At 35.6% G+C, this 12,444-nt stretch overlaps 1 protein-coding gene across 1 annotated transcript; it reads right to left on the bottom strand.

The window, feature by feature from the left end:
• Positions 1-2,000: 2,000 nt before the first annotated feature.
• LOC306845456 (ras-related protein Rab-22A-like) lies at positions 2,001-12,039 on the bottom strand. The gene is made up of 7 exons (XM_079378276.1): positions 11,701-12,039; positions 10,662-10,741; positions 9,702-9,783; positions 6,617-6,688; positions 6,049-6,155; positions 4,658-4,767; positions 2,001-4,160 (listed from the first exon to the last, which is right to left on the bottom strand). The coding sequence occupies exons 1-7, from the start codon at positions 11,734-11,736 to the stop codon at positions 4,057-4,059; spliced, it is 591 nt and encodes a 196-aa protein (XP_079234402.1). The 5' UTR covers positions 11,737-12,039; the 3' UTR covers positions 2,001-4,056.
• Between the last annotated feature and the right edge of the window lie 405 nt (positions 12,040-12,444).

Raw genomic sequence — 12,444 nt, 5'->3', positions numbered from 1 at the left:
ACACAAATAATAATAATGTTAGAGGAGAAAATCTTAGTCTGTTCCTCAAACGCATCCAACTGAATATATGGGAATCTAATAATTAACATGAATTACTTAATCCTCAGCCAAGTTTCTGGATCACATTGTACTTGCATCAAGTTGAATTAGGTGAGTTAATTTATGCTCAGCTTGGCAGTTGAACACAAGCTCTCAGAGGGTCATTTCACTTTCCTCAGCACAATTAAAGCTTCAGCAGGGACCCCCTGCCAAAGGAGACACATACCACAAGTGTCATATTTATATATATAGCCCATCAGTTCAGGAGGAACTATCACCTGCTCCAAACAGATTCCCAGACATTTTTTATTTTTAACTAAAACTAAAATAATTAGGAGTAACTTGTCCCAGATCACAAACCAATAAAGCTGTATGTTGATTACATAACATAAAAAAACAGATTTTGTATAATTTTATTACTAATAAAAAGCTTAACATTTCCCTTTTGCACATTCACAAATCAACAAATAAAATGTTATTTTCAAGCCTTCATTGTATGACAAAATAATAAAAGAGAAAAGCTAAATAGCAAGAACACTTAATGATTGGGTTAAATTACTTTTGTATATACTGAATTACAATGGTATGACATTGACATTGAAAGACTACATATCAATTAATTTACACAATTCATCTAGGTGTGGTATATACAAGGACGTAAAGTACGTAAGCAGAATTTCACAACTTTCTTAGGACCAGCCCAAGACTGTTGGCATTGTTCTTCAACCTAAACACCACTGCAAACCACACCAGACAGCATATCATACTGTCTGACTCAAGTGTAGCATGTAGTTCCCCTCAAAGGCATTAATGCAAAGCCTGTGCTCCCTAGCAAGAGGACAAGCAATTCAGCAAGTCCTTTTCAATTGGCTGAGAATCAAGAACTTCAACAGGACTCACTGTGGATCACAGGCTTTATACAAGACAAAAAACAACATTTAGAGCTAGTAATGCATTTCCATACATTGTAAAGTCTCTTCAGTGAGTTTAATAACATGGGACATTAGTTGAACGCTTTCCTTCTCCAATTAGTCTGGCATGACAGAAAGAAAATAAAAAAGTTTAAGATTCTGGTTATATAGACACTGGAAGAATCAATTTGAATGTCGTTCTCTGTGTAAACATCAATAGAAACTGCTTAGGACTGTAATTTTTTCAAGTTGTTTCAACTAGGGCAAAAGACACAGCAATTCTGAAAAAGTGCAATTTTATCCCCTAAGTATTGTTCCAAGTAATCCCTTTTTTCCATTTAACAAGCACTGTCTCTAAAGGAAAATATTGTTGTGTTAAAATTCATGGATTAACTACAATTACTGTAATAAGTCTATAAATCTCTCAGCTATTATTACTGACAGCACACATTTTGGAGGGGAAAAATATTATTATTGCACTTGTGAATTCCTGAAAACATTACGGTGCATTGGCATCACTGCATATAAAAATCACAGGATAAATGACGGCAAAAGAAACACAAGACTTTGACGATGCCCATAATATTCATTCTGATTCACTAAACACTCCCATAATGCCAATATAATGTGTCAAAAGCATATGCGATAATATTTGTGACAAATTTTTTAAGTACAATCATAAGACAAATTACAGAAGCCACATACTAATTTCTAAAAACAACAGAGATGGTGCCATGAGTTATACTGATGTGCATGTAGATGAAACACATTTTAAGCACATTTTATCCTTAAAACTTTGCCATTGTGGGTATGCAGTTAAGAAATCAATGTATTTATTCTATATTCACATGCATGACTAAACTGAAAAAGATCATGTTCAGTTTTGGTTAAATAAACCTCATTGTAAATTCTACAAGATGTATAGAAAAAGCCACTCAACCACATTATATTAATGGTCTTGAACGAATAGTGTGTATATGAATCTAAATCTTTTAAATGTAAGTTTCTCAGATTGTCAAAAAATCTCAAAATCTAAATCAAAATCAAAAATCTCCCAAATTAAGAGTATTTCTTCAACAGAACTGACAGAACAGCTCTTAATAATACATTTAGGCTCAAAAATTGAGTGACAGGAAAAAAAAAAAAAAAAATCAAAGCAGAATATTTGGTATAGAGTAACTACTTTCTTTAGCTGTTTTTTTTTTCCTTCTAAACGACTTGTTCTTTTTGAACCAAGACTAGTTTCCAGATATGCTCCTTTTTTATCCCTGTCCAGATAGTAAAAGCATGTTGGATGTGCAGGCCAAAAGTTATTCAGTGAAAGAATGAGAAAGATGAAAAATGTTTATGAGACAATTAGGGCATTTGGCAAGACCTCACAAAATCACTCAATCCAATAAAAAATGTCATAAAATGGAACAGCGAGGGATCTGAAGAGACCAACTGCCAACCAACACAAATGGTTAAAATGCAATTCCAGAAAGTATTCAGACATAATGCACACTTCACAAAGTCTTGGACAAAAGCCTAAATCGCACCACTTGGTGTACAGAATTCCAGCATTTGGCTCCTACCCACTAACATTAAATCTCTGATATGAAAAACATGTGAACAGTTGGAAAAGTTATCAAATCTAACACTTTGAATCTGCTATTCTTGTCAGCATTCTAGAAGACTGGCTAACTGTATCTCAAAGCGTGAAAATTGAACTTCTTTAATACCACGATAATGCACTGCAAGCGGTAACAATGGACATTTACCAGCAAACATAAGAGTCCCTTCTAACTGTGTGTTATTCCCAGAACAGGCTGGATCTGTAGCTAAGAATCTGGCAACCCAGAATGTGGCTAATTGGAGCAGAGAAAGTGTTACTACTGTTATCTCGACTTGCAGACTGATTAAATAAGGTTTTGCTGAGCTCACACATGCTGCCATCAGCATCACTGACCTATTGATCTGCTACTACAAGATCCAGCTCCTGCTGTCACAAGCAATGATTTGGCACATTCTTCATAACTTCATAAACTCATCTCAAAATAGGGATGCTGGCCAAGGCTCTCACATCTCTTGCTAAATCCCAGAGTTATCTTTATTTAGATTTTTAGTACTACCACTGATTTTAGTTTTTTTTTTCATATACAAAATATAGCAAAGACAGAAGTGCTCACAACCTCATGTCTGGTCCTGCGTAACAGAAATACAAACATATATTGATATTTATAATAGTAAATTTGTGTTTAAGTAAATCTCACGAAAACATGTCCATGTCATTTTACCCTCATAATCACAATAAAAATAGGAGAGATAATGAGGCCTATTTTTAAAAGCATTTTGTTACATTACTTTCAGGACAATTAAGCACACTTTCATACTGTATTGCTGTATTTATCATTAATGTAATACAGCTCCATTAGTTACTGTTTTACAGCTGAAATTAATTTTATACTGTTACAGAGTGAAAAACATCTTAATAGTCCTAAGAATGGACTTTACCTTCACTTTATGCAAAATATAATTTCCTATTTTTCCACTTAATTTGACAGACATGGGACCTGAATATGACAGCTTTCATGAGATTCACCCATTCGCATTTTGATCATATACATCAAAAAATGTGCAAAAATAGCGAGGCAAGAACACTGTGTTGCTTGCATTTGGAGTGCTGCAAATTTTAAAATGTATGGATGGACAGACAACAGCTTCACTTGGAAACTTTTGCAGAGGTTGTTGCACAGAGATGAGAATGAACGAGAGAGAAAGAGAGCAAGACAGGACAGTATCTGATCTGTTAAGAAGGTGTTTTCGTTGCTGTCTGATTCTGGGCAGTGATCTAGAACAGAAATGGATCCCCAAAGACATTTGAACAGGGGCTGAAGAACAGGCAAGATAAGGTATAACAACTGTATGAGGGCATTTTCATCTTTTCTCAAAGAAGTGCATCAGGATTCAGACTACACATCTCATTCCATTCTTAACTGAACTTCTTTTTTGGCTCCGAAAGGAAGTTACGTAACTTCCCCTATGACATCACATTCTTCATCTTGGTTAATAATCGAAAATAAAACAAGAAAGTGGAGAGGATCTGGCCAAATTGTTTGCGGCTGCGTCAACAGCAAGTGCGTTCCCTGGTCGACTCTGTTGGTTGGCGACGAAGTTTGAATCCCTTGACTGCAGACCCGCTATCCGTGTCTATAACTGGGATCCTTTGACCTGTAAAGGAAATCAAATGAAAATTAAAATGAGCAATAAAAACATATACGAAAAAACATATAAAAGCAAAACTGATTTGCTGTTTCAGTTCCTGCACAAAAGTCACAAGCACAGTATCGTGCACCCGCAAGAACGCCTGTTCCTCAATGGGGACACTGCCAAGCTCCATGGTAAAAGATCTGTATCCACTGTAACTCATCCACTGCCCTGGGTCCAAGAGGCAAGAACAAGTATCCAACGAAGCACTATTCTCACCACCATCGGGATCAATTATAGATCATGCATTCATTATCATTTCAATAACAGATCGTGTTGCAATAAACAATGTATTAAAACTAAACCTGCTTGAAGCACAGCACCGCTTTAACCTGCTTAAGAAGCACAATCAAGGGAAGACAATAATAACTAAAATCACAGGGGTCTAAATAAGTGATTCTGGATTTCTAAAGCCTTGTCAATTACATACCACACAGATGACTAGCTAGGATTTTACTCACTTATCTGAATGAAGGTGTCATTGATGTTAATGGCATTTTTGGCACTGGTTTCTACAAATATGGCATGAATAGAGTCAGCGTAGTCCTTAGCGTCCTTTTCTGACACCTCTCTAGAAAACAAAAGGACAGAGCAGCGGAAAATAGGTGAAATAAGAGAGTGGATTTAAAAAAAAAAGTAGTAGCTTATTTTACAACACTAATACCACACTCATTAGTCATCAGTTTCATAAATGAACAAAGCTAAGATCTTTAAAACTCTCAACAACACTAGCATGTCAGTGTTATTATGGAGATTTTCAACTACCAAGATTTAAACTGACACCGAACATGTGTGGGAGATTATCTGAGTGGGAAGAACCTTGTAAAGCTCATGTATTTTTTTGTGATGGTGCTGTTTAACTAGTACACGGCAGCATGTAGGAGGTAAACTATTGTGTGCTGGTTCTCTGTGCACCTGTCACCTGATCACAGGTGCTGATCAGATTGCACCCGTGCACGTATCACACTGACAATGGATCGATTTTCCATTGACGCTTCGCTTGCTCTTAGACGCTTCGAAGAAAACATCACCAGCTGGTGATGTTTTCTCTAAACATTTCGATTAACTCAATTTTTGTTGGTTGTTTGTGCAAAAGTCCTTGCTACCTTGCTAGGGTGTTGTGGGTGAGGGACCTTTTTCACATTTCTGGGTTTCTCAGCTATTTGTTTTTATTATGTTTTTAATAAAGTATAATTTTCATTTTAAATAGTATTCAGATTTCTAAGTTGGGGTAATGTTATCAGTAACTGTATTTCCATGATGATGCATTTTTTACCACTTAAACTTGGATCAAAAAAAGAAAAGAAACAATAAAATCAATGTTTAAAAGTGAAATAAATGATGGCTGTGGATCACTGAGAACAGGATCAGTTGTGCCAGAAAACTAAATATCTAAGCTTTATGTGCCAGACAGAACAATTGCAAGAATTTTCCCCGATATTTATTGCCTGAATGGCTTGCGGTGCGATCGCTATTCCTCAGATTCGATGTCTTGGTCTTTATGGTTTCGAAAAGTAAAATACAACCGCACTGACAGCTGACTAACACTGCCAAAGAAAGCAATGGTGAACCAAGACATATCATTGGACCTGTGGGAAGAGTGAAGCAATTTAAAGTGGAAAGATAAATTACAGACCGCTGAAGAGTGGATTTCTTTTTCATCACAAGTTTTGCTTATGGTAACGGTATGTGTGTGAGCTTGTTTTCAATGAGTCGAGACAAGTTGACAGCAAATATGCAGGTCTTTTCTCGACGTCAAATTGAGTTGACAGCCACCGCGGGTGCATCCCTTCAAGCTGAATAGAGATGACAGGATGTGGAGTATTTTGTGGCAAGGAACGGTGGAATTCACCTGGCATCGGAGAGATCGCATTTGTTGCCAGCGATAGCCACCACTATGTTGGGTGGTCCGTGCTGGCGAAGCTCCTTCACCCAGTTCTTCAACGTCTGGAATGATTCCTGAGTGAAAGATGGGTGAGATCTTTAAGACAAGCAACACTGCTACATCATAAGACTTCAAGGTCATTATCTACAGACCCTCATGTTGCTCAAAACCTGCGTGGTAACAGTTCTTCCGTTGAACACAAAAGGAGTTACCTAGCAGACTGTCCAAGCTGCTCTTTTCCATTAACTGAACTTGAATGCAAACTAGCGGCTGTCAAGCACATATCATGTCTTCAAAAGCCATATGATAGCCTTGTGTGAGGAACAGACTGACATTTAACCCACTACTCACTGAAAGTCTTACCTCAGCCCATAACTCCTTTAGTGTTCCATGGAAAAAAAAAGATCTTGCATAGATCAGGCGACATGAAGTTGAGTAGACGATGACAGAACTTTCATTTTCGGGTGAACTATCCCTTTAATAGCTTTTCCAGCAGAAAGATTTGTGTAGTAATAATGAAGAAATATTTCAGTACCTCTTTAGTGATGTCATACACAATGATAGCCGCAGCAGAGCCTCTGTAGTACATGGGAGCCAGGGCACGAAACTGAGAGCGAAACAGATAACATGCAGATGTGAGAGAAAAATTATGGCATGTACTTAAAAAAAACAAGACTTAATCATCACTGATAACATCCCAACATCCCTTCTTAGGGCCCGAGCAGGGTGATTTCAACCTGCGTATGCTTATTATCAGAGCTTTGAAAGAATTTGTCCGCTTTGACGGAGGTCTCCTTCGAGTTTCATGCCGAATTAAATGGACAACTGAAACACAAACAAACGCATGTTATTCCAACTTGTTCCGTTCAAACAGAACTCTAGGCGGCGGTTAGGGAAAACCACGGTGAAAAACCCTAGACGTGAGCCACTGTTAAAACCTGAAGGAGAATTGTGTTTCAAACGGCCATGCCAAGGAGGCTCGAGTTGAGGAACTGCACGGAAAGGCGTATCAACACATGTGGGAGCCATCAGGGGAAAGATGAGCGCGACGTGTCAGAAGAAGTTAGCATTTAATCATTATAAAATAGCATAGTTGGGTTGTTCGACCCCGGTCATCAAAAATAGACCAAAAAGGCTCTGATTAATAAAAACAAGCTGGATCCAGTATGCCATTCCTCTGACAAAAAGAGCTAAAAGCGGGGAAAAGTGCATTAGAAAGTGAATGATTAAGAGAGAGACAGGGTAGGGAAAGTAGACATGGCAAGAAGCCTTGGCAGTTTAGTTTTTTAAATACTTTCTTAAATTTAGGTGTGAGCTAGCCTGAGAAATAGTCTTCAAATCAAATACACAGTTTAGAAACGTTTTTTTTTTTTGTGAAAGTTAAAGTTATGGCAAATTACTGAGATCTCTACAATTAACAGTTACGAGCTGCAAATTGGTGCACAGTAATATATTTGTGCTTTATATTTTATGAACTGCTAGTTTTCATCAGTAAAAGTGAATAAAGCAATATGCATGAAAACCATTTAGAATTTAAACCTGTCCTGTAGTTTTTAACTGGTTTTGCTGATCTTTGCATCAGTGAGATCACATTTATTAATACCTATTCTAGATTCATTTGACACCATTCAAAGTTTATTATTTAATTCACGAAAACGCTGTATAAATCCAATATAAATTGGATTTAAGTTAAGAAAACAAGTCAGAGCTCTGCTTAATCCATCTTTTTCGCCAATATAATTAATAAATCAAGTTTGACTGACACGGTTTCTCACATTTATAGCTGTTTTTGGCAAAGTTCGCTGCACAAGGAAGAGGAAACGCTTCAGTTTAGAATCTGACTAAAATTGCAGGATGTCTCCTCAGACATATCCCAGGATTCCAGACTGCGTGGTCCCTCTCCAACTCTACTCCTGCATTTTCTCTCATCCAACTTCCTCCAGTCACTACCTCTTCAAATTACTCTTGCCATCAAGTCGATTTGTCAGTTTTAAAGACCTCATGAAATCGCTTTGCTATATGCAATTTTTATTTCTGCCTATATCTAACGAAAATAAGTTTTTGAAAAATGTTTTTAAAAGAAGGCTTCTATGCTTAACCAATTTGATCAAAATGTTGTTACAATTTAAAATAACTTTCTATCTCAATATATTTGGAAATGTAATTTATTCCTGTGATGCAAAGCTGAATTTTCAGCATCATTACTCCAGTCTTCAGTGTCACATGATCCTTCAGAAACCATGATAATATGCGGCAAGAAATGTCTTGTTTTCTTATTATTATCAGTGTTGAAAATAGTTGTGCTTCTTTATATTTTTGTGCAAACCATAATGCATTTTCCCCCAGGACTCTTTGATGAACTGAAAGTTCAAATGAACAGGATTTATTTGAAATTTTTTGTAACAATGTAAAGTCTTTTTTTGTCACTTTTGATCAATTTAATGCACCCACAAAACTACTAAGTCAAAAAGCAAAGAGTACAAAACAAGCCATGTTTCTACAACGCCGTTCGAAAAAGCAATGTGCCGAATAATTATCTAATCAAGCACTTGACAGCCAGTGAAAAGCCTGATCACAGCTCCCACTAGAGTATAGGAATCTGTGAACAAAACTGCCTTCTCTTCACAAAATCACAATAGAGCTTGAAGTTCGAAAAGAAAGAAGAATGACACCACGAGAGAGGAAGGGAGAGAGAGAGATTCTGGCTTTGATGGCTCTTCTAAAATCCGCTATCTCTGACATGGCCTAGCATTTCATCCCATCAGGCTCTGGAGCATCCTGAACAAAGCAAAGCAAAGAAAACCTGACCTCTTTAACAACTCAAAGGCCATGATGATGAACTTGCACCATATTTACCAATGGGAATACATCAAAGCGCTAAACAGGACCAGATGAGGGTAAAGACGCTAGATAAGTCAGACTTTCCCATATGCTCATTCTTTCGTATGGAGTGGGATCCAAACATTCAAGACCAATACTTCTATTTAGCATCCTTCTAATTTAATACCATTTATTATATTACAATCAAAACAATTTGAGTGAAAATTGTGAATATCTTTTGTACAAAGGATTTAACATGCCAAATCCCACAAATTATGTTACATTAGACCCAAAAATGGTGCAAAACATTTATTTTCCAGTTAATTTTCGGAACTTTTTCAGTGTTTTAAAATCCCAAAACTTTTTATTTTCCTGCTTTACGTGTAAAAAAAAAGTCCTAGATCTTCGATGTAGTTGCATAAAAAGAGACACGCAATTCCTTAACACTTGGTATGATACTATTTTTTCTAGCAGCTTGTGTGGGCCGCTTCGCATTCTACATTTAGCATCACATAACATCACAGACAAACATAAGAGGAGATCATATTATCATATGGGAGAGAAGAGCGTAAAGATATAGAGCATATAGAGATACATGAAGACCAGCCCCCTTCCAATATCATTAACCCCTCTCTCCCTCAAATACATGCCTGCATACAAGAGAAGTGCATGCAATACTGCCCCCTGTCTGAAGTGCAAAGACACTGCAAAAACAGAAGTGAAAGAGTAAACATTGTATTTAATGGCTGTCAGCTTGTGTTTGTATCACCCCAGTGTGTGTACTGATGGTTACTGTTTACCCTTTCTTGTCCTGCCGTGTCCCAGATGAGGAATTTGTGAAGCTCGTTTTGGTACTGCACAGTCTTCGTCATAAATGATGCTCTGAAAAAAATTGCCACGATCAATAATAACATTAGGCAAATAGATAGGTTGGCATGGAATCTGAGACATCTGCTGATCTAGTTTATTAAATATTTCAGCAATTTTTACAATGCATTTAGTTGCCAATAATCTCTCAGGTTTGTTTAGTGTATTTTAGCATATTTAAATCCAGACTACCCAAACCTCCTATGTCAAAAAGTGTGTTCAGGGAGTCATAGTTGTTGAATTGTAAATGTTTTTTTTTTGTACTTTACAGCTATTATTGCAAATTATAAACTAATTAATTAATTGTAAATTGTTATTTTTTAATTTATTAAAAAAACCATAAAACTAAACAATATTATCATCTTTTGTTGGCCAGCAGGGCACAAATCTAAATGACTTGCCTGACTGGGACAGCAGAAAAATCTTTATTGTTGAGGCATGAAATGTGTGTCAACTGGATTCACACTTATGTAACTCAATTAAAAGGGGTCACTGTTTAAACACACTGTGATACAACACGTATTATACAATCAATGCTGTATATTAAATCACGTAACGCAATGTGAATCTCTACCAGCACCAACAGGTTAGCTAGTGTAACTACTTCCAGATGCTGATTTACATTTGTTTTTCTTAAGATATTGAATTATTATTACTATTATTATTATTAAAACAAATAATTCATCAAGTTGTTTTTTGATACAGTGCTTTCTGACACTAATCCTCAGGAAATTTCAACACACTCTGTATCAATTTTGTTTGCTTGAAACAAAGCCATTCCATTTTAGTGCATGTCGCCACTTGCTGTGTTTGCTATGTGCCAATCCTTCAGAATTGCACGTTAGAAATCAGAAAAACCTGCATAACAGTCTGCTTAACCTTAGTGTGCTTACCCAATTGTGGGATTAATGTTGGGATCAAAATTATCCTCCACGAACCTCCACACAATACTTGACTTTCCAACTCCTGTATCCTAAGACACAATATCAAAATCAGTAACAAAATACACAAACCTATTAAACTAATTTTATATGCATAGACACACATATATATATATATATATATATATATATATATATATATATATATATATATATATATATATATATGAAGAGTTTATTTGCAAAGACAGATAACTCCGTTTTTTAACATTTTCAAAAATCAAGTTTTTTATTGTGTTTTATTGCGTTAGTTAGCTGTATTTTTAGTAGTTTTTTAACATAATCAAAATAACCCAGCTGCAGTTTGATTGAGATTAATTGGAATGCACAATGAAAAAACATGATTTCTGAATATTTATAAAAACAGAAAATCTGTAAAAAATCAGTTTTTTTGCAAATGAACTCTTCATAAATATACATATATATATATATATATATATATATATATATATATATATATATATTGAAGATAGGTAATATAATTTGCATCTTAAACACTTTTTTCATTTCTTTGATGTGTTTTTCCAACTTCGAGATGTTAGTTAAAAATGCATATATCTATGTTTTGTACAAAGTTTTGGTCAAAAGTTTGGAATATAAGGTCAAAACCGCATGTAAAATAAACCAATCCATATCATTACAAAAAACTGGCTTCAGATTAGGTATAAAATGTCAAATTGTGCCATATGAAAATTGATTTGACAACACTACCTGACCCATACAAATATATCCAATGTATCTACTGAACAACATGTAACTTCTCAAACTCTCTAATGGGTGGTTAAATACGTCATCAGCCCAGAAATATTACTGTAACACTTTAAAAGAGATTATCAAAGCTTGCACAATAGATTAAACCACTGGCACACTTTACTGCCATTTATAGCATGTAATAACATTTATGACAGAGCATAAACATAGTGATAAAACATTAAATATGCACCCAAACTACAATCCACGTCAAGTCATAAAAAGCTAATCGAAATCTTACCCCAAGAAGACATACTTTCAACTCTCTTAGCGACATGTTGACCTCCGAGCTAATGAAAACTTCCCAATCATTCCAAACAGTTTCATAAAAGCTGATCAGCAACTATTTCTATTTGACGTAAGCTAAAAAACAACAACACACAGTCTCTCTCCAGACACTAGTGTCGGATATCCACTGCTTTAGGACGGTATAAGAGACTGATTTGAAATACTGACATAACGCGTATAGCTTATTACAGTATGAGGACTTAGATGTTATATTAGTGATCGATTAGTTGCGATATTAGCTGCTCGCTGCTCGCCATCTTGAACTCCGGTAAACGAGTCACTCCCGCGAGTCGGTTCATTGAATCGTTTCAGCAATGTAACTAATGACGTCATCTCGTGTTGTTTGTCCGAACAAATAACACGCATAAAAATTAAGCACATACGGCGGTTTATTATGTTTATTATTATCAAAAGTGTTATTATAATTTCATTTCATTTTTCCGGTTTATGATAATGGATAACTGAGTTTACAGAACACTTCAGCCACTATACAGATTAAAATAGCTCTCCATTATTAAGGTGAATATATGAATAATACAAATTAAGCACATTTACCCCTCAAATACTTAGTATTATGATGCAAAGAATGTAATATGATTAATTTTAAATAAATTATATGATAATATGCAAATTACCACTGAGAATAATGGAAACAATAATAATTTTTAAAAGTCGCAATCTTGATTAAGATGATAAA

Source organism: Barbus barbus (genome assembly GCF_936440315.1).
Source record: "Barbus barbus genome assembly, chromosome: 25".
In the NCBI taxonomy this organism is placed as follows: Eukaryota; Metazoa; Chordata; class Actinopteri; order Cypriniformes; family Cyprinidae; genus Barbus; species Barbus barbus.
This window is presented reverse-complemented; position numbering and strand designations above follow the sequence as displayed.